At 41.1% G+C, this 26,890-nt stretch overlaps 3 protein-coding genes across 6 annotated transcripts in view; all 3 read left to right on the top strand.

The window, feature by feature from the left end:
• Positions 1-1,578: 1,578 nt before the first annotated feature.
• Positions 1,579-17,741, top strand: ube4a (ubiquitination factor E4A (UFD2 homolog, yeast)). Of its 2 annotated transcripts, none has more exons than XM_078246236.1 (20): positions 1,579-1,687; positions 3,942-4,134; positions 4,354-4,530; positions 5,999-6,111; positions 6,440-6,592; positions 6,734-6,893; positions 7,004-7,206; positions 8,315-8,506; positions 8,639-8,969; positions 9,175-9,301; positions 11,125-11,432; positions 11,653-11,785; positions 11,914-12,104; positions 12,670-12,770; positions 13,261-13,374; positions 13,978-14,152; positions 14,256-14,436; positions 14,608-14,755; positions 14,911-15,068; positions 15,287-17,741. In XM_078246236.1, the coding sequence occupies exons 2-20, from the start codon at positions 4,008-4,010 to the stop codon at positions 15,420-15,422; spliced, it is 3,228 nt and encodes a 1,075-aa protein (XP_078102362.1). In that variant the 5' UTR covers positions 1,579-1,687; positions 3,942-4,007; the 3' UTR covers positions 15,423-17,741. The 2 variants fall into 2 exon arrangements, with proteins under 2 accessions (XP_078102362.1, XP_078102361.1); XM_078246235.1 differs by having other exon boundaries at positions 9,151-9,301.
• LOC144514065 (ubiquitin conjugation factor E4 A-like) lies at positions 17,334-19,003 on the top strand. The gene is made up of 3 exons (XM_078245260.1): positions 17,334-17,357; positions 18,431-18,605; positions 18,709-19,003. The coding sequence occupies exons 1-3, from the start codon at positions 17,334-17,336 to the stop codon at positions 18,999-19,001; spliced, it is 492 nt and encodes a 163-aa protein (XP_078101386.1). The 3' UTR covers positions 19,002-19,003.
• Positions 19,004-21,028: 2,025 nt separating this feature from the next.
• Positions 21,029-26,890, top strand: part of kmt2a (lysine (K)-specific methyltransferase 2A) — a 43,372-nt gene continuing 37,510 nt past the window's right edge. For all 3 annotated transcript variants that reach the window (XM_078246232.1, XM_078246233.1, XM_078246231.1), the window contains exon 1: positions 21,029-21,291. In XM_078246232.1, coding sequence (XP_078102358.1) covers positions 21,046-21,291 — 246 coding nt within the window. In that variant the 5' untranslated portion in view covers positions 21,029-21,045. The remainder of the gene's footprint in view (positions 21,292-26,890) is intronic.

The following is a 26,890-nucleotide window of genomic DNA, read 5'->3' as shown; positions in this document are numbered from 1 at the left end:
AGAGAATGAGGACATTGTACTCCATATTCTAAAGCAAATACATTGGAGACACTGGTATATGGTATACAGGTATATGAAGAGAATGAGGACATTGTACTCCATATTCTAAAGCAAATACATTGGAGACACTGGTATATGGTATACAGGTATATGAAGAGAATGAGGACATTGTTGGATTGGATTAGACAAAATGATTAAAAGGAGCTTATGTTAAAAGTCTAATTACAAAAGACAATTCAACTAAAGAATGTAACTGAGGTCAAGCATCAGAACTGCAGACACATCTGCAAAACTCAAGACAGCTTGAGCTGGTTTATTCAGAGAGCCAGTCAGAGATGCAGTCTGCTGCTGCCCTCTGCTGACAGTCAGCACACAAAATCACAGAACAACAGATGAAGCCACACACAGCCAGTGCAGTCTCACATTAGAGAAAAAAAGATAAGTCAGTGGTTTTATTATTTTGTTAAAATTATTTTAACTACATTTAGTTGACATATATATTTGATATATTGCTCATGCTATGCATAATGTCAAGTCTGTATCTCACAAATATTATTCAAATATTATTTAAAAAAGAAGATGCACTTTTCCCTATTTCTTTCCATAAAAAGTGAATTTGTGTCTTATCTATTAGCTTATCTTCTTTCTTACACAACCGTCAAGAATTATTTCCACAAATATTTACTGCGAATCTAGTTGAAACGCGAGAAATATTAGATTCATCTTTACAGCTCTTGTTTAGAGTTGCATAAGTTCACTGTCTATAATACAGGCACACAGGGAGGTTGTTTTACTAAAACGTTTTCCATAATGTTTTCATGTTTTTTTATTTTTTTTATTAATTTATTGACAAATAACATGGTAAACATAAAACATACAAAACAGAAAATGCCAGGGGATCAGAACATAGACAGAAATCATAAATCAGTTCATGAAAATGTTATATAGGATACATAAATTCAGGGGTTTCTTAGCTTTCTTGTTTTTAAAATATAGGATTGATGTAATGTAAAGTTTGATTTAATTTCCAAAAATGAAAAAGGATGGTTTATGATTGGAACATTTAGATTTATGAATTTGAGATTGAGTAATAAGCTCAAATTGAGGATGTAGTATTGCATTGCTTTGGTAGCAGAGTAAGATAAAAGCCAAAAATGAGGGAAAATTCAGAGCCAATATATTGGGAAATAAATAGCCTACAGACATCTTGCCAATATATATACAAGAATGGGTACATGACCAAAACAGATGACATGGTGTTGGTCGGACCTGTTTCTCCTGTAAAAAGATTAATAATAATCGTGATATACGTGTTGAAATTGTCTCTATTCCAAATGCTGTTTCCTACTGGAATAACCTGACTTCAGACCTGGACAGGACGAAAATGTAGTGCTAAATATCTGATTTTAAATAAGGTTAAATAAGTGACTTTTAAAACGATTCATCGTTTTTATCCCTCCAAAATATTTCTACAAATATATAAAACGAACACTGGTGTGGTCTGCTCAATTTGTCAAATGGTTCCAGAAGAATCATGTTTTCATGTTTTGTAAAAAGTTACTCAGCAAAGAAGACGCTCCGTCTCGTTTTGATGACGTTTACAATTTCAATTCACCGAGGAACTGCCGCTGGTTTCGTAGAAGCAATTTAAAAAAATCAAAAATACACACTTCTTCTCGCCAAACAGGTAGGACAGCCCTCTTTATCGTTTGCATACATAATTTAGACTGATAATACGCAAAATCCATTTAACAGTGTATAACACCAATGCTGAAATAGAGTCGTGGTGACCCCATGACAGCTTAGCTAGCTAGCTAGCTAGCTAACTAGCTAACTAGCCCTGATGCAGAACGGTCACTGCTACTAGCTAACCCTGCTAGCTAGTTAGCCAACTAGCGTCAAGTAGCTAAAGCTGCAACTTAATGGCGTAACGGGTGACATGACACTTTTGAAATAGCGTAATTGTGTAGTTGGTTGGAAAGCTAGCTCCACAAAGTAACACGAGTATAACTGTAAGGTGCTGAGATGAAGTGATGGGTAACCGTGACAACACATGACAGCTAGTCCATATCTTCACTGTAAGCAGGAGTGACGTTAGTTATGTTATCGATTCCCATTTCATGGCATTCCAAAAAGTTTGTAACCTCGTCAGAGAAGAAATACGTAGGGTTAGTGTGGAAGAAAATAATAAATTGGGAGTAAAAACATCAGGATCAGGCACCCAAAAAAAGCCATTTCTATTCAATCCAATGTAGTGTTGACTTTTTGAGAAGAAGATGAAGACATTGTAATGAGGATGTAATAATGAGCAGATGGACTAGGAAACAATAATCTTAACTGCACACTTTACATTACTGGAAAATATACAGCAGTTTATTGTGATCAGTGTCAGCTGATAGAAACAGTAGAGCACATACACACACACACACACACACATATATATCCTTTTAACATGCTGACAATATGAGGTACATGTTTGCAGAATTGCACATATGGACTGTAAATGGACTGTATTTATATTAGGGGTGGAACGGTACACAGAAGTCACGGTTCGGTTCATACCTCGGTTCAGACATGGTTCGGTTCAATACAATTTTTATTGTGCATGTCTCAGGCTGTACCACCTAGTATCATACAGACCCCTGAGCTAGCTGCAACAGCCTTTAGTGTGTAAAGTAAGATGTAAACAGTAAACAAAGAGTACCCCACATCTGTAACTTGTAAACAAAATAAGACAATCAGCTATAAAACTGTAAATCTCTTATTTATGAAAGTGCAAATTACATATATAAACAATAATAACAAATATGTGGATGGGATGGCATGTTGTAACGAGGTTCGAGTACATGTAGCAAATACTTACCCTATTTGTATTTGTATTTAAAGGCTGGTTAAGCACTGTAGGGGAAGTTGGACAGTTTTTTTTATTGTCTTGTTCCAGTGATTGGTACAGCTGGGTGATGGTGTCGGCTATGCGTTAGCATGTTAGATGTATTTCCACTCACACCCGCTTTTACATAGTTGCCGTGAAGGACTAGGGATCGAACCACCAACCTTCCGTTGCACAGCATCGGCGTGGTAGAGCGCTCTGGGTTCAGTGTCTTGCCCGAGGACACTTCGGCAGGGCTACCTTCCAACCTTCCGATTGGCAGGCAACCGCTCTACCACTGAGCCACAGCCGCCCCGTATGAGGGCAGAAGGTGGCTGTTAAGATTTTTGAGCACAACTGGACTGTAGGATCCATGAGCCTGTAATGCCACATCAAGAATGCCATCTGCCTTAAAACCTCAAAGAAAAAGAGGAAGATGCCTTACTGACCCTTAAGCACTTTTTCAATATAATGCTAACTTTAAACAACTCCCCTATTATGTAGGGCTGAAACTATTGATTGTTTTCATCGTTGATTATTTTCTTGATTAATCGATTAGTTGTTTGGTCTAAAATGTCAGAAAATGTCGATCAGTGTTTCCCAAATATATTCAGTTTACTGTCATAGAGGAGTGAAGAAAATAGAAAATATTCATATTTAACAAGCTGGAATCAGTTTTGAATCATAAAAAAATGACTCAAACCGATTAGGCTAATGGATTATCAAATTAGTTGGTGATTCATTTAATAGTTGACAACTAATCGATTAATTGATTAATCTTTGCAGCTCTACTATTATGGCACATTTTGATGTGAAGTAGGAACCTAATTTGGTAAACAAATGTCAGTTGAGAGTTATGTGATGGCCTGGAGACACAAGTTCCAGTTAATTTGAATGTAGGGATAATAAAAGGCTATCAAGCTGTTAATGATAAGGTGCTGAAGTTGTGCAGCTCTGTATTTTACTGTAAGGTTGAGGTGATGATGATAGTGGGACAATGATGGAAAAGGATGATGATTATGTGGAAATATAATGTATATGCTCACTAATCTCTTGTACCATTGCCACTTAGGTGTTCTGTCCGCATCACTCCTTAAGACTGGGATCTTGGATGGAGTGAGTGTTGAGCCCCAATGAGATGACTGACCAGGGCAACAACAACCAGAATATCTCCTGCAACCCCTTCGCTGCCCTCTTCAGCTCACTGGCTGATGCCAAGCAATTTGCATCAGGCCAGAAAGCAGAGCAGTCTGCTGAACCACCACGTAAGTAAAGTTTTTAGAGGTATAGTCAGTGCTAGTTATGAGGGATCTCGAAGTTAAAATGTATATAAACAAATGTATATAAACAAATATATATAACGTCATTTCAGTGAAATTGTGAAGAAAGAAGCATCATTGTTTTTTTTAATTTCTTGTAAGTATAGGTCATACTAACATCTGGCTTAAATGTTTCATACTTACCCTCTGTATCTTGTATCACAGTGGAGGACTCAGGAGAGAGCCAGTCCGAGTCGGAAAACTCTGTGTCAGACAGCGTCGATGACAATGACGACTCTGTGGCAGAGATCAGCCGCTCCTTCCGGTCCCGGCAGGAGCTGTGTGAACAACTCAATGTCAATCACATGATCCAGCGAATATTTCTCATCACTCTGGACAACAGTAAGTAAAAGGAGGAAATAATCTGACTTTGATCTGTAACTTATACCCCTTTCATACAGCATTTGAGTGTAGTATTAGGTCTATTGAATACATGTTGGAACAAGCTTAAACTCCAGTCTGACCCCCGTCACGGTGTTGGTCTAAATGGGGTACTTATCTCATATGGCACAATGTAGAGTGCAAGCTGGTTTTTACTTTGAACATACGTTTTTTGATTACACTAATAGCGAGATTGCCTCTGTAGCTTTGTCATATGTTTTGCTTTGGTCAATGACTGACCTTGGCCTTAGTCTGGTTTCTGGTTTATAAACATGTCCACAACCTAAAAGGGTGAAAAATGAGTGTTCTATAGGTTTATTCAAAGACCCCTGATTACTGTATATCCACATACTGCACATACAAGACGTTCTACGTACATGACCCAAATATCAAAAGTCAATGGCAGCTACCCTGTAGTAACACACAAACAGGTCCGCAACTGTAGTAGTTCCATGTGTGTTGCTAAACAGGGCTTTTCTGTTTGGACACTAGTACAAGTGTCACTTTGTTCTTGTTTTTAACACTGGAAAGAGGATAGACGACATACAACAGTAATTACTTTATCTTTCTGCAATATTGAGTTAAGTTATTGTAGCTGTAGTGTGCGCGTGCGTACGTGTCTGTGTGTGTGTGTGTGTGTGTGTGCGTGTGCGTGCATGATGAAAGACGGAGGGAGAGCAGGGAAAGAAAATGCAGCTAAACGAATACGCTGCGTGTTTTAAGTAGCATTAAAAAAAAAAAAGAATAACGAAACGCAATATGTGGTGGCTGGTGTTGATTCTGTGGCGCACTGCCCCAAATTAGTCTATGTGTGGGAAACACTAGACTCTAGTGTCTGTGTAACCCAAAGTTGACCAGTGTGACACCAGTGTAAAACCCTGGGTGTTAGATGGGGTTACAGAATCAGGTCATATAATCCATGATGACCCTTTTACATTACCAGTAAACCACTTTTTCCTGAGATACTTGCTTCAACCTGGAAAGGACAGACAGACAGACAGACAGGCGGACGGACAGACAGACAGACAGACAGACAGACAGGCAGGCAGGCAGGCAGGCAGGCAGGCAGGCAGACAGACAGACGTCTGATCATGTACCTAAATTAGCTGTTCTGGATGGCGGTAGCCGTTCTGAAAGTAAAATTCTAAGTTTCCTGTAAGTACTGCAACAAATGACTCACCACCCCTTAAGACTACACTTGCACACTGTGATCTGCCACCTCAGTTGGAAATAAACCAGAGTACGGTACATAAAATACATGCTGTGCATTACATTTATTCTAATTTTGATGTTAATGCTGTTGATTATTTTCTCAACTACAACTAATCCAGTATTCATTGCTTGGAGTGGTTTAAACTTCATGGGTTGTTATGTGTAATATAAATCGAGCAGACTTTATTTTAAGGACAATGGTTTTATTCACCCCTAGGTGACCCCAGTATGAGAGGAGGTAATGGGATCCCCCCTCGCTGTGTTTACCTGGAGGAGATGGCTGCTGATCTGGATGGACAGGACTGGCTGGACATGGACAACATAGAACAGGTCAGATGTCAACAACGTGTTTTTTTTATTTTTATTTTTTTTATCTCATCACTCTATTCTTCCCATGTCTTGTTTCCCTCATCTCAATAAACCACTAAATGTTTGGTATAACTGGTGAAGAAATGGCAACCTTAAAGCAACACCAAGGGCACCCTTCATCAGACGGAAGAAAGGGAGACATGTTGATTCATTATGTAAGAAATGGATACAGAAATTTAAGGAATCGCTTGACATATGATTTTTTTTATGTATTCAGGTGCTTAGAAAATGCATGGGTGAGTAAGCAGATGTGCAAAATGTTTTACACGGTCTGATTTGTGTCCTCCAGGCTCTGTTTAACCGTCTGCTGGTACTCGAGCCAGGAAACCACCTCATCTACATGACGTCATGCAGCGCTGTTAACCTGTCTGCTGACCGTGATGCTGGAGAAAAGTGTGCCATCCCTTACCTCTTTGCTTGTTACCAGAGGGCCAAAGAAGAGGTGCACGTTTTTCCTACAGGACTGTAATTGTAGCACTATTTTAAGAGATTACCAGCTCTTAATAGACTATTCTCGGTAATTGGAACACAAAAATAACCCATGCGCTTCCGTAATTCAGTGACTTGATTATCTGTGCATTAGGTGACGAAGGTACCAGATAAGTTACTGCCGTTTGCCGTTCGCTGTAAGAACCTAACCGTTTCCAACACACGGACGGTTCTGCTCACCCCAGAGATCTACATCAGCCAGAATATCTACGAACAGGTTCTGGACCTGTTGCTGCAAGGTTTCAGTGGAGCACGTAGGTTCAGGACTGTTTGTTTTCTCGCGTATTTGACTTATTTCTCTTGTTGTCTTTGAAAAGTTTTGCTTTGAGTCTTCTTAGTTTCTTACAAAGTCGCTGTGTTTCAGAGCCAGAGGAGGTGGTTGAGTTTGTGGAGGAGGCCATTGCTGGCCTGCTCTCCGACCAGGAGGTGCGTACCTTCGAGGAGGTGATAGTACCAGTGTTTGATATTTTCCAGGGACGCGTCAAAGACTTGGATCTGTGCCAGCCTGTCCTCTACTCCTACCTGGATGTCCTGCTCTATTTCAGCCACCATAAAGATATTGCCAAGGTCAGGAGACACACAGGGATGTTTGCAAATGTTATCGTAAATGTGCCTACTCACAGCAACTGTTCATTTCAGTGCCCACTTCTAATCAAGCAATTTACGATAATATACAGTAATCACATAATCATCATCAGGTATACAGTAATGGCATAATATTTCACAGTGCTACTTAGTGCCCTATTTTAACGATCTGAAACGCAAGTATCAAACGCCAAACGCAAATAGCTTTGTGGGCGGATCTCGGGCGCTGTTGCTATTATACCGGCGGGATCGAGAGCGTTTCACATTCCCTTTAAAAGCAGGCGCGCTTGTTCCATGGCGGATTGCTATTATAATGGCGGATTTGCTAGGCGCACGCTCTTAATACATCAATGGGCGCACGCCAGGAGCGGTTCACAGCCGAGGAGACCGACGTTTGCTATTGAGTTTTCTTTTTGACAAAATATAAATAAAGAAATGTCACAAAAACGTACTTTCCAATGTTTTGGGCTCACTCTCACTGAATTACGAGATTATGAATGCATGATGATATTTTTGCAATTTAGTCTAACATTAGACCCAGATTACTTCACTATAGACGATGCAGCTCTTCTGCCTCTCCATTTGGGTTAAGTGGCATCAGCACATGCAGTTTAACATCACATCTCCTTAAGACCTCTAATATTTCCTCATTTATGTCATCAACACATCCATGATTCATGGAAATGTTGTGTAAAACAAGGTCATATTTTTCCTTGTATTTATGTATGGTTTGCAAAAATGGGAACTGCTGGGTCCGTGAGATGAGAGAAACAAAGTATATGTGCGGTGTGCACACTCTACATTAAGGCCAAGCACACGCACGCAAGGTTTTTCCTGGTCTGCACTAGGGAACGTTTGCGCCGGAACACACCTCCTCTTTTTGCTGATTTGTTCATTCCCTAATTTACCGATGTGAGTCTGTGAAGGGAAAAGGCCGCTGTGCGTCGGGTGCAAAATAGAAATGATACCTGCGTCGGTGTACAAAGTCAATTGCACTGAGTGCAAGATAAGGCCCCTAAACTTTTTGTTTTTTTAGTGCCCCCAACTTTTCAAATCCTTCTAACAGTTTTAACCCCCACCCCTATCCTAGGTATTGGTGGAACACATTCAGCCTAAAGACCCAGCTAATGGTTTGCAGTACCAGAAGACCTTACTGGGAGCAGTGTTGAGTATCTCCTGCTTGTTGAAAACCCCAGGTGTGGTGGAGGGACATGGCTACTTCCTGAACCCCTCCCGCTCCAGCGCCCAGGAAACAAAGGTCCAGGAGGCCAACATCCACCAGGTAAACAGATTCTCTTTAGTTTGATGTTGCTGTTTTGCTTGCCTTTTCTTTTTTTGAAAAAATAAAACATTAAGTGAATGTCAAACTACAAATGTCTCAGGCCTAATGATGTTTACTCTTCTTGTGTTGCAGTTTATGGGTCAGTTTCATGACAAGCTGCACCAGCTCTTGAAAAACTTGCTCCAGCGGTCGGATGAGACACGCCACTTGCTGCTCACGTGGTTGGGCAGCTGTCTGCAGGCGAACGCTGGCCGGGCCAAGATATGGGCCAATCAGATGCCAGAGATCTTCCAGATGTACGCTTCAGATGCATTCTTTTTAAACTTGGGTGCAGCACTACTGAAGCTGTGCCAGCCCTTCTGCAGGCCGCGGTCGGCCAAACTGCTCACCTTCAACCCTACCTATTGCGCCCTCAAAGAGCTGAGCGAAGAAGAGAGGCGCAATCGTAATGTGCACGCAACAGGTATGTGAAAATGACAAAAAACCTTCCCTTTTACCATTTTAAATACATTGTTTTATCAGTTTTATGAATCAGTGTTAGTGGCAGCAGCTCTGGTATTTGTTTTGCTTTAGTAAGTTTTTTATAGCAGTTCTATTAATAGCAGTAGGATTTTCCAAGAGTATGCATTACATGTCATGCCTAGATTATCCCCAATGTCTTATACCAGGTCTCGACAAGGAAACCTGTCTGATCCCTGTGCCCCCTCAGCAGCCGGTGGAGTCTGCACAATCCTACAGCCTGCTGACTGAAAACCTCGTCCTCACACAGCTCACCCTGCATCTTGGCTTCCACAGGTACATAACTTTGAACAAGCACCAACAAATCTTCCATTACGAAGTTCAAAAAGTTCTGTTTCACAGATCCTGCAGAAATGTAGTGTACTGTATGTCCCTTTATGTTCACACCATACAGTCAGGTCCATAAATATTGGGACATCGACACAATTCTAATCTTTTTGGCTCTATACACCACCACAATGGAGTTGAAATGAAACGAACAAGATGTGCTTTAACTGCAGACTTTCAGCTTTAATTTGAGGGTATTTACATCCAAATCAGGTGAACGGTGTAGGAATTACAACAGTTTGTATATGTGCCTCCCACTTTTTAAGGGACCAAAAGTAATGGGACAATTGCCTGCTCAGCTGTTCCATAGCCAGGTGTGTGTTATTCCCTCATTATCCCATTTACAAGGAGCAGATAAAAGGTCCAGAGTTCATTTCAAGTGTGCTGTTTGCATTTGGAATCTGTTGCTGTCAACTCTCAATATGAGATCCAAAGAGCTGTCACTATCAGTGAAGCAAGCCATCATTAGGCTGAAAAATCTAAACAAACCCATCAGAGAGATAGCAAAAACATTAGGTGTGGCCAAATCAACTGTTTGGAACATTCTTAAAAGAAAGAACGCACCGGTGAGCTCAGCAACACCAAAAGACCCGGAAGACCACGGAAAACAACTGTGGTGGATGACCGAAGAATACTTTCCTGGTGAAGAAAACACCCTTCACAACAGTTGGCCAGATCAAGAACACTCTCCAGGAGGTAGGTGTATGTGTGTCAAAGTCAACAATCAAGAGAAGACTTCACCAGAGTGAATACAGAGGGTTCACTACAAGATGTAAACCATTGGTGAGCCTCAAAAAACAGGAAGGCCAGATTAGAGTTTGCCAAACAACATCTAAAAAAAGCCTTCACATTTCTGGAACAACATCCTATGGACAGATGAGACAAAGATCAACTTGTACCAGAGTGATGGGAAGAGAAGAGTATGGAGAAGGAAAGGAACTGCTCATGATCCAAAGCATACCACCTCATCAGTGAAGTATGGTGGTGGTAGTGTCATGGTGTGGGCATGTATGGCTGCCAATGGAACTGGTTCTCTTGTATTTATTGATGATGTGACTGCTGACAAAAGCAGCAGGATGAATTCTGAAGTGTTTCGGGCAATATTATCTGCTCATATTCAGCCAAATGCTTCAGAACTCATTGGACGGCGCTTCACAGTGCAGATGGACAATGACCCGAAGCATACTGCGAAAGCAACCAAAGAGTTTTTTAAGGGAAAGAAGTGGAATGTTATGCAATGGCCAAGTCAATCACCTGACCTGAATCCGATTGAGCATGCATTTCACTTGCTGAAGACAAAACTGAAGGGAAAATGCCCCAAGAACAAGCAGGAACTGAAGACAGTTGCAGTAGAGGCCTGGCAGAGCATCACCAGGGATGAAACCCAGCGTCTGGTGATGTCTATGCGTTCCAGACTTCAGGCTGTAATTGAATGCAAAGGATTTGCAACCAAGTATTAAAAAGTGAAAGTTTGATTTATGATTGTTAATCTGTCCCATTACTTTTGGTCCCTTAAAAAGTGGGAGGCACATATACAAACTGTTGTAATTCCTACACCGTTCACCTGATTTGGATATAAATACCCTCAAATTAAAGCTGAAAGTCTGCAGTTAAAGCACATCTTGTTCGTTTCATTTCAACTCCATTGTGGTGGTATATAGAGCCAAAAAGATTAGAATTGTGTCGATGTCCCAATATTTATGGACCTGACTGTATGTCAGCATTAACCAGTATTGTCTTTATCTGTTTGTGTCCATGCACCTGTGACTCAGACTCCATGAGCAGATGGTGAAGATGAACCAGTCTCTCCACCGGCTCCAGGTGACGTGGCAGGAGGCCCAGCGAACGGGCAACCCAATGTCGGAGCAGCTCCTGGAGCAGTTTGAGCGTCTGATGATTGTTTACCTGTCAACCAAAGCTGCCACCACGCAGCCTGCCATGCTGCATTGCTGCCTTAACCTTCAAGCTTCCACGGCTGCTCTGCTGGTTCAGCTTGGTTTGGGGAACCAGGGCCCTGAACATGTAGCACTCAGTTTTCCCCTGCCCTCCCTACATAATACTGTGCTCTGCTATGTACCAGGTAGGTCAGAGCTTCTTCTACACTACAAATACAGTGGAACAAAAAGCAAAACTTGATCTTTAATTGTCAGACTGAACCAAGGGGTTCAGGGTTTAGAGTCTGAACTGTAATTTCTCTTAATTGCAGGTTGGTGGTTAGCCACTCGTAGTACAATTATTCATTCATGCTGAACATTCATTCATATGATAGTCATAACTTAAGAGTGCCTTTTGTTTGTCAGAGTTTTTTGCAGAGAACTTGGGAGATTTTTTCATCTTCCTGCGTCGATTCGCAGACGATGTTTTGGAGACTTCTGCGGAAAGTCTGGAGCAGATTCTTAACTTCATCACTGTCTTCATGGGTAACGTAGAGAGGTACATGACTTAATCTATCATGTCAGTGATCGTGGTCGGATGAAAGGAAAAATTGTGAGGCCCAAGAGGGCTTGAATGGTGCAAATGTTTTGTTTTTTTCAATCCCTCCTGTTCTGTATCTACAACAGGATGAAGAACCCTCATTTAAGAGCAAAGCTTGCAGAGGTCTTAGAGGCGGTGATGCCCCACATGGAGCCAGTAGCTGCTGGTGCTGCTCAGCCAATTGTGTTCCAGCGAGAGAGAGTCTTCTGCTCCTATAGACATGCACCTCAGCTGGCTGAGGCCCTCATCACTGTGTTTGTAGACATTGAATTCACAGGTATTGTATTTCTCACAAATATGTTGTTGCTACTGCTAGTTGTAGATGGAAGCCTGTAACTGTATTGGATATAGCCACATTCAGATTGCTTAACAGGTGCTGTCACAAGTATGCACACTTGAAAATAGTATAAAGAACCTGATTAAAGGCCATCTTTGATTAAACCGTCACAATAAGAAATAAAATCAACTGACTCTTTGGATCATTTGGGGTCTTTTTTAGTCAGGTGAAGAGGTTTGTTTGTTTTTGTGTGTGTTTAAGATGATCATCAAGATAAGGAGAGAAGCTGCATGAGGTGAAAACAAAGTTAGCAATGTTTTTAAGATAATTATTTTGGGCTCTTCTGCCTTTAATTGATAGGACAGCTAGGTGAGAAAGGGGAGAGAGAGGGGGAAGACATGCAGGAAATCGTCACGGGTCGGACTCGAACCCTGGACCTCTGCGTCGAGGCATAAGCCTCTCAGTATACGTGCGCCTGCTCTACCCACTGAGCAACCCGGCCACTGAAGTTAACAATGTTTGATTTTATTTAATTTTCATCTTTTTTCTTTTCTTTTTTTTTCAGGTGATCCTCATCAGTTTGAACAGAAATTCAACTATAGAAGACCCATGTATCCCATTCTCAAGTACATGTGGGGTAAAGATAACTACAGAGAGAGTGTCAAGGTAATAAGAAACTGGTAGGGAAAGGGGCTATTTATATTTTGTGGTGAATGTACATAAAAATCTTAATCGGCTATACGGTGTATTACGAAGTTTATGATCGGGCAACTTCATCAATAGCAGACATTGATTTTTGGTGAGCAGCAAATAAACTCCTCCAGAAGGCCTCCGCTTTTCCTCACTCTCACCACATCTCATTCAAATTGCTTTCTATTGTGAGAGGAGTAGTAGGGAGGATTGGGAGAGGAAAGAAAATGCCCTGCGATGGACTGGTTAACTGTCCAGGATGTTTTATTATATTTCACTCAATGCATGCTGAGATAGGCATTGGCCATTTGTGACCCACAATAGCCTTAAGTGTAAAGGCAAGACAGTGAATGAGGGTAAAAACAGGCATGCATGGTTTACCAGGCGATTATCTTGGCAAACTGTAGATTATTAAGCAGATTGATTCCAATGTGCTCTTCATTTAGTTTGACATCTCTTGTTTCAGCATTTGGCGCACTATGCATCTGAGAACCTGGAGGCCATGAATCCCCCTCTGTTTCTCAGGTTCCTCAACTTACTGATGAATGATGCCATCTTCCTACTGGATGAGGCTATTCAGGTAAGATCATCCATACATGCAAACTGTACACCAATTTTAGCAAATAATAAATAAGTAATATGTATGTATGTATTTACTTGGTGGTAAAGATTGGCTTTGCATAAGCACAAATTACAAAATACGGTACATAACTGGGTTTCCCCTACAATTATAAGGCTTAGGTGCAGCACCTGAGCCGTTCAGATCTAATGATTGTAGTTGGTCCCCAGTGGACATCTTTGTCAAGTTTAGTCTTTAAGCATTATTAAGTGTTATTTATTTATCTGCTCTAGCTTTTCCAACGTTTTAGACACAGATGTGTAATAATAATGGTCCAAAATGATGTCAAATTGCATTTCTTTTTATTGAAAGACTTAACATTTTCTTGAGGGAGGACCCCACAACCCCCCGCCAAATACGTGCACCCAAGTCTTCCACAAACCGAGGGAAAACACTGCACAAGGAGGGAATCTGGCACAGATTTGGTCGACTATGGGGACACAAACTTGCTTGCCAAAAATGCTAATTAATTTAAATCCTCATGACTAATAACTTGTTGATTATTTTAGCTGTGGTTTTTTTTTTTTTAGTAGTAGTAGTCAGTTTTTGTTTTTTATCTTGTAGTACCTGAGTAAAATCAAGGTTCTGCAGTTGGAGCGGGATCGAGGGGAGTGGGAAGGCCTGGCCCCCGATGCTCGAAGAGAGAAGGAGTCAAGCCTGCAGATGCTTGGACAGCTGGGACGCTTCCACAACATCATGTCTAACGAGACCATCGGCACGCTGGCCTTCCTCACCTCAGGTGAGGCAGAAAAGATTTGATTCTTCATATCGATTCATCAATTAAAAGTTTGTCTTCATCCGTCTCATGTGCGTTTCCCTCTTATCATTTTCCTCATTTCCAGAGATCAAGGGGATCTTTGTGCACCCCTTCCTGGCTGAGAGGATAATCTCCATGCTGAATTACTTCCTGCAGCACCTGGTGGGTCCTAAGATGGGTGCCCTTAAAGTCAAGGACTTCAGTGAGTTTGACTTCAAGCCCCAGCAGCTTGTTTCTGACATCTGTACCATCTACCTGAATCTGGGGTACGTTGTTAACAACTCTTTGTGGAATTATGAAATAAACTGTAACAAAAAAGCATTAAGCATTATTTTATTGGTGCCATATCCTCTGGAGAAGAAATACAGTGGCACGTAGCTAAGTACGATCACTATTGTGTGTTTTTTAAAAAAAAAGTTTGTTTCTGTCTTTGGCAGTGATGAGGAGAATTTCTGTGCTACTGTCCCAAAGGATGGACGATCCTACTCTCCTACCCTCTTCTCTCAAACAGTTAGGGTACTGAAGAAGATAAACAAGCCTGGGGACATGATTGTGGCTTTTGAACTCATTGCTGATAAAATAAAGGTATCATTTGACTTGGAAACGGTTTGCAAGATAACACTAGAATACATACAATACAATACACATATTTGTTTTTTTTATGACCCTATGCAGTGTTCACTGTGGTGAATACAGGTGGAAACACTGAAAACGTTTTTGTCATTGTGCCTCTGTTTTAGTCCCATGCAGATAGACAGCAGCAGGAAGAGGAGACGTATGCAGATGCCCCAGATGAGTTCTTGGATCCCATCATGTCTACTCTGATGCTCGATCCTGTTCTTCTCCCTTCCTCAAATGTCACAGTTGACCGCTCAACTATAGCAAGGCATCTCCTCAGGTTAGTTACTTTCTACAAAGCACCTCTCTTAAGAAGATTGTCATTATTTGTCTTTTTTGTAAGCAGAGAAGTTGGGATATATGTGTCTTTAATCTAATTTGATTAAACGCTATTACTGTATAGTCAGAAAATAAAATTGTGATTGAGATGTATACACCAAAAACTTGGTGTGCAGGAGTCAAATAAGTAACCATTTATTCATTATGTCCTCCTCGCAGTGACCAGACAGACCCTTTCAACCGCAGTCCTCTAACCATGGACCAGATCAGGCCAAACGAGGAACTCAAACAGCAGATCTTACAGTGGCTGGATAAGCATAAGCAGGAGAGGCTGCAGCTGGGACCCAGTGGCTAGCCGTGATCCCTCGCTGTGATAAACAATGACTGCATCCCTGTTTTCTTTCCTGGCTGACATCTCGCGTGCTCCTCTGCTTCTTGGCTAATCCATGGTGTGCTTGCCTCTGTGGATTTCTTCTGACTCCTCCGGTCAGACTAACATTGCATTAGCCTTTACATGCAGCCTTCACGCTCAGTGGATTCTCTCTGTGACAACAGTCCAGGCAAACTGTAGCCCACTGGCTGGTGACAACTTCAGAATCCATACCAAACCACACAGTAGCTGTTCAGCTCCCATCATGCCCTATGGTAACATAAGTAGGGTGATACAAGCGCTGGTTCCTCTCTCCCTGAATACTGTGTATTAATTAGTTATTATTACAATGGGAACTGTGGCCAGAAGTATCTGTTTCAACAGGACTTGTTGAATGTACTGTATGAACTCCTGACTGACCACCTGGCCCATACCAAATTTTATACTGCAAGGTAAGTATTTTTGGGAACTCTTAAGGCAGAAAATGGATGGAATTGTTTATGATTTGACCTTGATTTCACCGTAATGAAGAATACATTATACATTGCCCTTTAAAGTTCTTGAACACCCTACATTTCAGCATTTTGGGTTTAACTCAAGCAGCATTGTAAATAAAATTAGGGATTAAAGGCAAGGCACAGGTAAAACTGAATTTAATTGTGTGTGACTTTTATTTTAGTGGAAATAATCTAGATTTACTTGGAGATGTTCAAAATATTGTTCATTGTAATAAGACACCTGAAGCACAAAACCATACTGTGTAGACTTTTTTTTTATGTATTTGAACATACGTATATAGATAAGTGTCTTCGCATCTTCATGCACCTGCCTTTAATCAAGCACTAATTAAAGACCTCGTAAAGATCTGAGAGCTTGCTAACTAATAGGTTGTTGGATATAAGGATTTAAAATGTGTTACAATAATTACACTAATTTGAACCACATTTTAGGATGTAATACATGCAAAAACAAGAAAATTAAATCTACTTAAAAATGCCAGAATGCATTCTAAAATCACTTTTGGACACTATTAGTTAGGTATGCTAGGTTACAAATTAATATTAATTGACAGTAGTGCAATGGGCATCTTGAAAGCAAAAAACTGTTTATTATTAAAGTGTAGTCCTTAAAAATAACATTTTTGGCTGACAATTTTAATTATAAATTAAATATTGTCTCTGATTTTAGAAAACTCCCTTTAGAGCTACAGATGACATAATGCAATTGTTTTCATGACAAGTAAACTGACTAATAAAAAGTGTTAAATCTGTGAAGTGCCCCTTTAAGAAACTCAGCAGTGGATCATGACCACAAAATGACTGCTCCTGACCCAAAAAGGCAAGAAGATGCTATCAAAACACCGCTTTCAATTTCAAATGTTGAACCTAAGTTGGACTCACTAAATCTGACGTGAAAAATAAGCCATGCATTTGCTGAACCATACTTCATAATATATGCCTAGCTTTCATAAAAATGTAGAGACGGCAAGTCTAAACATTTCCTGATTTGTTTGGTTCATCTTTGACTGAGCTGAATGGCTTCAATAAATGAATCGAAACATGAGCTTCTAAAATGTATTCCGGCTAGTTTATTTCCAATAACATTAAAAAATCACAATATTTTCTCAATTTAATCATATCAACCTCTAATTTTGTTTAATTATGGGTAATTTACAATGACCACATTTCTTGTGATTAAACAAAAAAGAAATTAGCCAGAATATAGGGTGTTCAATAATGTTTAACTGGCAGTGTGTATAATAATCATTCTCATCCTATTGAATTAACATTCACCAGATTAACTGACGTATCCTGATCTAGCATTTTAATCAGATTTTTTTGTTGTGTGCGAGCATAGTGTATTAACATGTGGGCAAACAAATGATAAATAGAATCGATGCCTGACACCAAGAGCCTTGCAGTAAATGTCAGCGAATGAGGTTCTGACTTGTTTCATACGCTTAAGAGACATAATTATGAGTTTGTTTCTTTAGGGTATACAGGGAGCTGTGGGTAGAATATAAAAGAAAGAAGATCAGAAAAAAAGATGACCTGTTTTTGAGTAGCTTTTTGAATTAAAGAGTTTTAATTCAAAATCAAGTGTGGTTGTATAAAATGGCAAAATGTGAGAGAGAGATTATGTATTTGTTGGCATGCCCTCATACTGTATGTTGACTATCTACCACCTGAATGCTTACATGGGTTAAATTATAATGCAATATTTTTGTTTTTAATTGTGATTATAAAATGTTTATTTTGGATGTACAGTATGATTTAAAAAATAAAACTAATGTGCGTTATATAAGACATTGTTACGTTCTCTTTCAGAAATATGACAGAGTTCAGTCCAACGCAACATTCTTTTAAAATTAGGATGGATAACAAATAGAAAAAGAGGATTTCTCGATAAGATATAATAGCGATTTTAAACATAAGCAATGCGTTGCAATGTATTACCTTTTTTCCAACTTCAAATTGTTTCCAATTTCAAATTATATCCCCTGAAGGAAACTCTGTCAACATTGGTTTTATCTGAAAAGATAAATGTCTGTTTGTTCATCTCACTTCAATTTTATTGCTGTAAAATGGGATTGCCAAACAGACAAACTGACCAACACATGTATAATAATAGATCGATACTTGGAGTCTGTGTGTTGATACAATATTGCCACGGAAAATGTAAAGTGTAATAATAATGGTCCAAAATGATGTCAAATTGCATTTCTTTTTATTGAAAGACTTAACATTTTCTTGAGGGAGGACCCCACAACCCCCCGCCAAATACGTGCACCCAAGTCTTCCACAAACCGAGGGAAAACACTGCACAAGGAGGGAATCTGGCACAGATTTGGTCGACTAAGGGGGCACAAACTTGCTTGCCAAAAATGCTAATTAATTTAAATCCTCATGACTAATAACTTGTTTTTTTTTAAGTAATAGTCAGTTTTTGTTATTAGCCCAACAAAAGAAATAAGTGAACATTTTATCTTGTAGTACCTGAGTAAAATCAAGGTTCTGCAGTTGGAGCGGGATCGAGGGGAGTGGGAAGGCCTGGCCCCCGATGCTCGAAGAGAGAAGGAGTCAAGCCTGCAGATGCTTGGACAGCTGGGACACTTCCACAACATCATGTCTAACGAGACCATCGGCACGCTGGCCTTCCTCACCTCAGGTGAGGCAGAAAAGATTTGATTCTTCATATCGATTCATCAATTAAAGGTTTGTCTTCATCCGTCTCATGTGCGTTTCCCTCTTATCATTTTCCTCATTTCCAGAGATCAAGGGGATCTTTGTGCACCCCTTCCTGGCTGAGAGGATAATCTCCATGCTGAATTACTTCCTGCAGCACCTGGTGGGTCCTAAGATGGGTGCCCTTAAAGTCAAGGACTTCAGTGAGTTTGACTTCAAGCCCCAGCAGCTTGTTTCTGACATCTGTACCATCTACCTGAATCTGGGGTACGTTGTTAACAACTCTTTGTGGAATTATGAAATAAACTGTAACAAAAAAGCATTAAGCATTATTTTATTGGTGCCATATCCTCTGGAGAAGAAATACAGTGGCACGTAGCTGAGTACGATCACTATTGTGGTTTTTTTTTAGCGAAAATATCGCGATACTATGCTATTATCGATTATTTTTTCCACCCCTAGGTTAAGGTAAATATTTAGTCTAAAGGACAATATCAGAATATTTTGTCCTTTAATAATATCAACTGTCTTAGGTTGGTGTAGCACACTTAATAAGTATCAGTTTTGAGGGTTTTTAACTTGCTATATTATGTCTCCAAGTCATTTCTAAACTGCTTGTATAGTAATGTCTTTATGTCAGGCAAACTCAGCAACTATGTGTGAAATTCTTTAGAGCCAGAGCCCCCCATGTACTGTAGCTGTAAGTACTACTGTAATAGTTTTGGGCCACATGAGCTCCTATCTTTGCAGTGCAGATGATGGTATGCCACTAGTGCTACAGCGACATAATCCAATCCCTGGAGTGGTATGCTGCTCAGTACACCAGCATAAACTGATCCACTTATGCTACTCAGTACTGCGGTATGCCACGCGTGTTCCACCGGCACATTCCGTTTCCTAATGGCAGGTTCCGCTTGAAAGTGGTAGGCCCAAGTGGTAGGCCACTAAGTTGTTGTTTTTTTTAAGATTATTTTTTGGGCTTTTCTACCTTTAATTTGACAGGACAGGGGAGAGAGGGGGGGGGGAAGACATGCAGGAAATCGTCACAGGTGGGACTTGAACCTTAGACCTCTGCGTTTTTTAATTTTCATCTTTTTTTTTTTCTTTTCAGGTGATCCTCATCAGTTTGAACATAAATTCAACTATAGAAGACCCATGTATCCCATTCTCAAGTACATGTGGGGTCAAGATAACTACAGAGAGAGTGTCAAGGTAATAAGAAACTGGTGTCTTTGACATTTTTCACTCAGTAAACTATTTTCAAAATTTATATAAAATAAAATATATATTTTAGATAGAATGTATTTGGTTGTTCAACCAAGTAATTGTATTGAGAAACACTTTCAGGTGGAGCTACACAATTGTTATTGGATTGGGTAGTCTTCATCTTTTCGGTCTTACTTTGCCATTGTACTATATACATTTTCATATATGAATTGACTATTTTTACATGTTCATGGTTATAATCATGGTTATATTTATTACATATAATTAAACTTTAGTTTAAATGAACCCTTTGCATGTGCTTGGTGGTAGCCAAACTAAATTGTCTTTTGTAGTTAATGGTTAATTACTGTTAATAACTTCGACAAATGCATGTGCAATAACCCCAAATAACTTAAATTTTTCTTTTCGCATCAATCCTATTGATTCTCAAAACAAGATTAAGTGTTGGGGAGTATCAGTACCATGACCCACCCATCCAGAGTGAGATGCCAGAATAAAAGTGATTCAAAAGCCTTTAAGGTTTTGCGACTTTCTGAGGGATCTCAACTGTATCAGAAGCTGGGGCCTGTCCCAAAGCCCTACCTGGAGAGCTGGTAGGTGAGTGACTGGTGACCAGGCCCAGGGTAGACCTTCTTCAGCTCTATGCATTTTCACAGCAGTTTTTAAAAAGTAAAAAGTGGTTAGTATGGGTGGTGTTGTTGGCAGTGGGGCAGCAGAGCAATGCTCTTCGCTGGGGGTGCAGAATTCATTGCAACGCCCCTGCCCTAATACATAAATGCAGGCAATTATTACAATATGCAGCATAAAATATTGCTTTTTCAGTCGTAGTTTGTATTGTGTCATCTTAGAGTTTGCCGGCTGCAGCTTATAAAAACATTCTCACTCTCCTTGTTTAGGTAACGTTAACTGCACCGCAAAACTAACGGTCTTGTCCTTCCTTGTGATTCAAGTGCGAGGCTTCTTTCCCGGGCAAAGCCCCTGAACCTGATTTGGATTCAGCCATGCAGAGTCTGAATAGGGCCGCTGAGAAAATGCATTGTCGGGGTTTCTTCAGTTCCGCCCCGCAACCTGCATAACGACGTGTCGGCCAGTGAGAGCAGAGCGCTGTGGTAGAGGTTGTTTATGTGGAGTGCTGGGTTAGGGTTCCGCCCACCGAGGTATCTCTGATCGCAGGGCAGACAGGCAGAGAGTGTAAAATGGCGCACAGCTGTCGGTGGCGGTTCCCCGCTCGGCCCGGAGGGAGCTGCAACTCCGGTACCGGGAGGAGAGCGGGCCGAATTAGGGTTACTGCCTCTCTGCGGAGTGTCTCGGGAGCCCACCCTAACGCAGCTGGGCTCGGACCCGGATTTGATGCTGCACTACAGGTCTCTTCGGTTATCGGGAGCAACCTGCAGAAATTTCGGGATGTTTTGGGGGAATCGAGTGACTCGAGCAGCGGGGAGGTAAGCACAGGACAGGAGCCCGATGGTAACCCGGGAGCATCGGTTAGACTGAAGAGCACGAAGAGCCGTTTCTTACATTTCAGATGAAGAGCTATTACGTTGACCATCTTTTCCTCCTCCTCACGTGAAGTGTGGCTCTGAGCAAACTTGTCATTTCCAGGATGCTCAGTTAACTTTGAGTTGGTTGTGTGGCCTTAAACTCCACAGTAACGTGTTATAACGTTCACTTTAGTTACAAACAACACAAACACCAAATGGTTATCCGATTTATGGTCTCTACTGGAAAGAAAGTTTTCTTCACCTCAGTGGAGAGTGGGGACAGGCTCACGTTACATCCACATAGTTTGGATGAACTGGTGCTAACGTTAAAACACTGTGGAGAAATCCTGGTGTTATCTTGTTAATTACACACAACACTGTTAACACATATACTGGCACATTTGGTGACTAACGTGACGTTACACTGTGTAACAAAGCCGTTACAACTGGTTTACTAGTTAGCTACTTGACATTAGCTTGACGTGAAGCCTTCAGGGTTGGACCTTATAATTCATGTAGATCAAAACAGTAAAAGTTATCATCTCGTATTAGCATTCATATTAATTTCTCACAGTAAAATATGATTTAAACATCTGAGTTTATAGCGACGTCTCATCGTTGTGTAACAGCATGGGACCTTCAAGATAGTATAGTGTAATGTGTTTGAAAACAAGACATGTCAACTTGAAGGAGGCGAGACTACACAATTTTGGTTTGTAACAAGCTAACGTAAACTTAGCGTCTGTCTTCAACGTATCCGAGAAAGGACTGTTCATTTTTCACTTAACTTACTTACAGGTTTCTATTAGATAATCGTTGCCAGTTAAATAGCTTAGTATTTGCAACATGAGCTCAAGAGCTGGCTGTTTGCAGGTGTCAACCTTTCCAGCGAGACTTGGCTAACATAGCTGATTGGTTAGCTTGCATGCTAGCTGTCTACATCTCACAGCTGAAACTACACCATTATCATCCTGTCGCAAGCGACGTTAAAGTTGCAGGTTTGCACGGGAGATTGCTGTGTTTACATTCGGCCAGGATATTACTACGTAGCGGGTTAAAGCACCGTAGCTAAAGTTGGCGGAGCTTATACACAAAGCTAAATCATTACCATTGCTGTTTGGTGTTAAGCTAGGACAGTTACCATGCTACGCAGTACCGACGCCACGCTAGCCGTCGGGGCTATTGCTGATGCATAGGAAAATGGGAGGTGGACATGTTTTCCCCTTCTCTACACGGCCAGTACGGAGCTAGTACCAAAGTAATATCGGTTTTATAATGCTTGAAGATGCCGTCCGATACACATCCACGTACTCAAAATGAGTCTCTCTTCAGTGTCAAAGTGCTAATAAGAGTATATCGGCAGGATTTAGTGTCTAATTTCGCTTCGTTTTTTATCAGAGAAATGAGACTTGCTAGTGACAGTGTGCACGCAGGGCTTGCTACAATAACAACGAGCCCCTTGACGGACCGTGTGATGTGGGGGTGTGTTCGCCTTAGCGAACTACCATCTTCCTTCTTCATGATGAGCAGCATGCGTTCATTGCAGTGGGAGTACACTGTGTGGGGATGTTTACCACCAACTCCAGGGCTCCACAGTCAGACTACTTATTTGGTTGAAGCACGCACAGCAGTATGCATACATGCTAGTTAGGCATTTAAGCATGTTTTGTTATTCTGAGCTTGAAAATATGCTTGGATTTTTACATACGTATCATGATTTGGAGATGATAATAATAGCTCCTATTATAGTGTAGCAGTCAGACTTAAGTAATTAGGAGTCCCTCCAACCCCTTACTCCTAGACTTACAATATTAACAGTGTTTTGGATGTGTGTAGACAGACTGGACCATTAAACCCCAATGGAACTTGAATTTTATGGAAGGTGTGGACACAGCATGGGGATTTAATTGATTTTATAGTACATTTGTACTTTCAATCAATGCTTCATGATTTTCTGGAGAAACACAAATTTTACTTAAAATATCAGTTTTGTGTTCAAATAGCTTTTTAAGTCCCTCCCAACCTTGCTTTGAAATACTGACAATGGGTATAACAGTATTTAGGATGTGCAACTTGAATCATATGATGATTTCAGATAATGCATAGTGATTTCCTTGATTATTACATACATTGGTGTTAACATCAAAGCTTTATGATATTTCAGAGAAACATAAATATTATGTGAAACATCGTCTTTATAGGCAATGGCTTTTTAAGTTATTAGGAGTCCCGCCTTCCCCTTCTCCAGTGAATGAGAGTATAGCAGTATTTGGGATGTGTGGAGACAGACAGTACCATTAAATCCCCATGGAACCTGAAGCCTATGGAAGTTGCGGACACAGCATGGTGATTTCATTGTGAGGCAGTGTAGTGCCTGTCTGGCCAGACTGGGCAGGATTGTTCAGACTCACTGCAGCCTGCTGAGCTCACAGGGCGACCCTGAACAGAGCGCCAGCCGGACACTTGGCCACCCCTCCTTCCTCCATCCAGGCAGAAAGACCCAAATCCACTTCAGACAAACACAACCCAGTCTGAGAGGCAGAGCAACTTTTCTTCTGACAGCTGCCACTTTGGAATGGATTACTAAGCCTATTGGGGTGGCTCAAAAGGTTGCGTGTCAGCTGTTGCTGTCCAAATGAAGGCATATGTTAGCTTTTGTATGTTGTAGGGAATTAATTTTCTTGTTCCGGCCAAATTGCAGTTGGTTATTTTGGTGCCGAGTGCAGTGCATGTAATTTTTTTTGTAAATGTGTGACCTTAGCCACCTCACAACCTCAACCCCAACCTCACTGTCCACCTAATCAGACTTTGTCATCATCATTTTCCCTTTTTGTTCTTGGTCCATTATATCTTGCCTTCTGCTGCATCCATTCTACTCCCATATTATTACCAATGTTTAATCATTCATACAAAAGTGCAGCTGAATAGATGTATCAACCCAAATGTCTCTTTGCCTCACTGGTTTGAGAGAAATAGTGTGTTTGAGTGGAAGGGGCTTCAGTCCAGCAGGTGTTTGGCCTATTTAAATGGCAGGCCCCCCCCCCATCTTTTCCACCCGCTTACCCATCCCAGAGACAGCGTGTGGATTGGAGCAGGAAGCTTTGTGTCTGCTTTTATTCTAGCTCTCACAAAGTGCGGGCGGCTGAAAGAGCACAGGCAGTGATATCAAAGAGTGAGGGGCGACCCCCCTCCTTCCAATGGGACAACACTGGGAGGAGAATTAGTCACAGACCCTCCCATCCATGGCTTTATCCTGCTACAGCAGAATGTTTAGGAGTAGCCTGACTGGGAGAAAGGCAGCAATTGTGTTGTCTTTCTTACTCTTTGTGTGTGTGTGTGTGTGTGTGTGTGTGTGTGTGTGTGTGTGTGTGGGGTAGGGGTGTCCCTCAGACTTTATGTCACTTATTTCACTCAGTAGTAGGCGTGTCTTCTTTGTCTTTATTTTGATTAGAACTTCAATTCAAGCTGCCTGCTTGGGTGGGTAGGAGGGGATGTGTGTCCTACCAGCCTGTGTGTGTGTGTGTGTGTGTGAGCGAGCGAGTGAGCGAGAGAGACACCATGCACACGTGCCAATCAGTTTGTTTGTCTTTGCCCAGGAAAGTGTTTGTTTTGGTCTGTGTGCTGTGCTTTCAAGCAAATGTGAAACAGTTGTTTAGTGTTGGGACACTTGAAAAAACAAATGTCCACCTTTTGCTTGGCTGACAGGGGTCACAAAGCAATGCCACTGTGTAATTCACTCTGGTGGAGGAAGCAAGATGTTCTAATCAGTGACTAAAACTGGATCTTCAACTTAAATGCCCTTTGGTATTACTCATATTTGCTACTTTGTATACTTAGTTTTATCTGATTCTTGGATTTTCCCTTTTGCCTTTTTTAAGAGATGTGTCATCAGAGGTGCATATAGGAGTATGAAATCATCACCAATTTACATTCCAGGAAAGGATGAGGCATCAGTAAATCAAAGAGGAAGCTTACTGGAATGTGTCCAAAAATTTTTGTTTTCAGGCTAGTAGGGAGAAATGACTTAACCCTTGTGTTGTCCTTTGGGTCACCGGGACCCGGAGGACAACCCATAGGGTTAACTATACGTTTATCTAACGTTTTGTTTGGCCTGGCATTGAGCTTCGGGGTCCCTCCCCCCTCTCCCAGTTCATGTGAAATGACATCACGTAGTACGCGAGGATCACCGGCCAATACAAAACGTCAAATAAACTGGACGGGTCCCAGTGACCCGAAGGACAACACAAGGGTTAAGATGTGTTCTCTAACATCAAACTGACTGATGGGGTCCCAACCTGAAAACGTAACACATCCCTCCCCTCAGTCTGAGCCACATGCCTGTCCTCCTTTTTGTCTTCATTGCTTGTTCTGATGTTTTCCTGTCTCAAAGTGGGTAACTTCTGACTTTAAACTTTGATGTCAAATCTGATGACTTACTGTATATTGCACTTATTGCTTCTCCTGCATAGCCCTGATCAATCCAAACCCCAGTCAGAAAACGAGCATTTTAAAAGTTGTTTGTGACTTTTTACAAATTGCATCATCTGTGACAACACGGGTGTTACCGATTACACTGCACATTTTTCAAGAAAATATATTGGTCAATGACGCTCAATATCTGCAGAGTGCTTACTTTGATCTCTGGCCTCTCCGGTCAAGCTTTCACTGCGGAGCCGGGCGCAGCTGCACAGTGATCCTGCTGCAAGGCGGCTGCCGGAATTTACAGATTTCCTCATTAACATTAGTAGTTTCCCTATTAAATATTGCCTATTGACACCAAATCCTCCGCCATAGTCCTTTCGGTAAACTCTGCCTACTACGTGACTCCTGCTACTCTGTGCTGCAGCAGCTGCTGTACGGAGCAGACACTTTCAGTTTATAATTGTAGCGTCCGCTGCCCGACTTTGTGATAACACGCTTAGTATTTTAGTGGGCACTGATAAGTGAAAATGACACTAAAATGAGAATAGCTGGTCCACCTTAAAGGTCAGTCATCCTTAAGTTAGTAAGCCTGGGCCAACGTCAGGGTTTGTCCTGGCTCAGAATGGGCCTTTGGGGAGACACATAAAGTGACGGGTTAGGGTGTTAATTTCCTGCATTCTGATACATTTTTGTGCACCAATTTATGGTGGAAAAGTCTTTATTTATGTGAAGGAAAACACTAAATTTAGGAGGCAGGTGGCAATTAAAAATATGAATGCAATGCAATAAGACATCAGGGATCTGGGCTCGGATCTGAGTAGGCTGCCCAAAGTCCAGCTTGTTTTATTAGTTTAAAGACTGCATACCGTACAAGTCTACTTGAAAAGGTGGTGTAAAAGAAACCCCCCACCAAAACACGGAAGTGGACTACAACGCGACTACTAGAAGTTTTTAACCGCTTATGGAACTTAATTGTCACTTTATGTCTTAATGTCGCAGCATTTATTCAGGGACAAACTGAAACCTACACTGTACATTTACTACCGCTTAACAAGTACCCTAAACTGCTAATTTATTCTCTTCTCTGATTGCTGACAGCTGTCTGCTCTGAGCGCATTCACCGTCACTCTCACGTACA

The sequence above is a fragment of the Sander vitreus genome, chromosome 3 (genome assembly GCF_031162955.1).
Source record: "Sander vitreus isolate 19-12246 chromosome 3, sanVit1, whole genome shotgun sequence".
NCBI classification, from domain to species: domain Eukaryota; kingdom Metazoa; phylum Chordata; class Actinopteri; order Perciformes; family Percidae; genus Sander; species Sander vitreus.
Note: the sequence above shows the minus strand (reverse complement) of the source record. Positions and strands in the feature narration are given on the sequence as shown.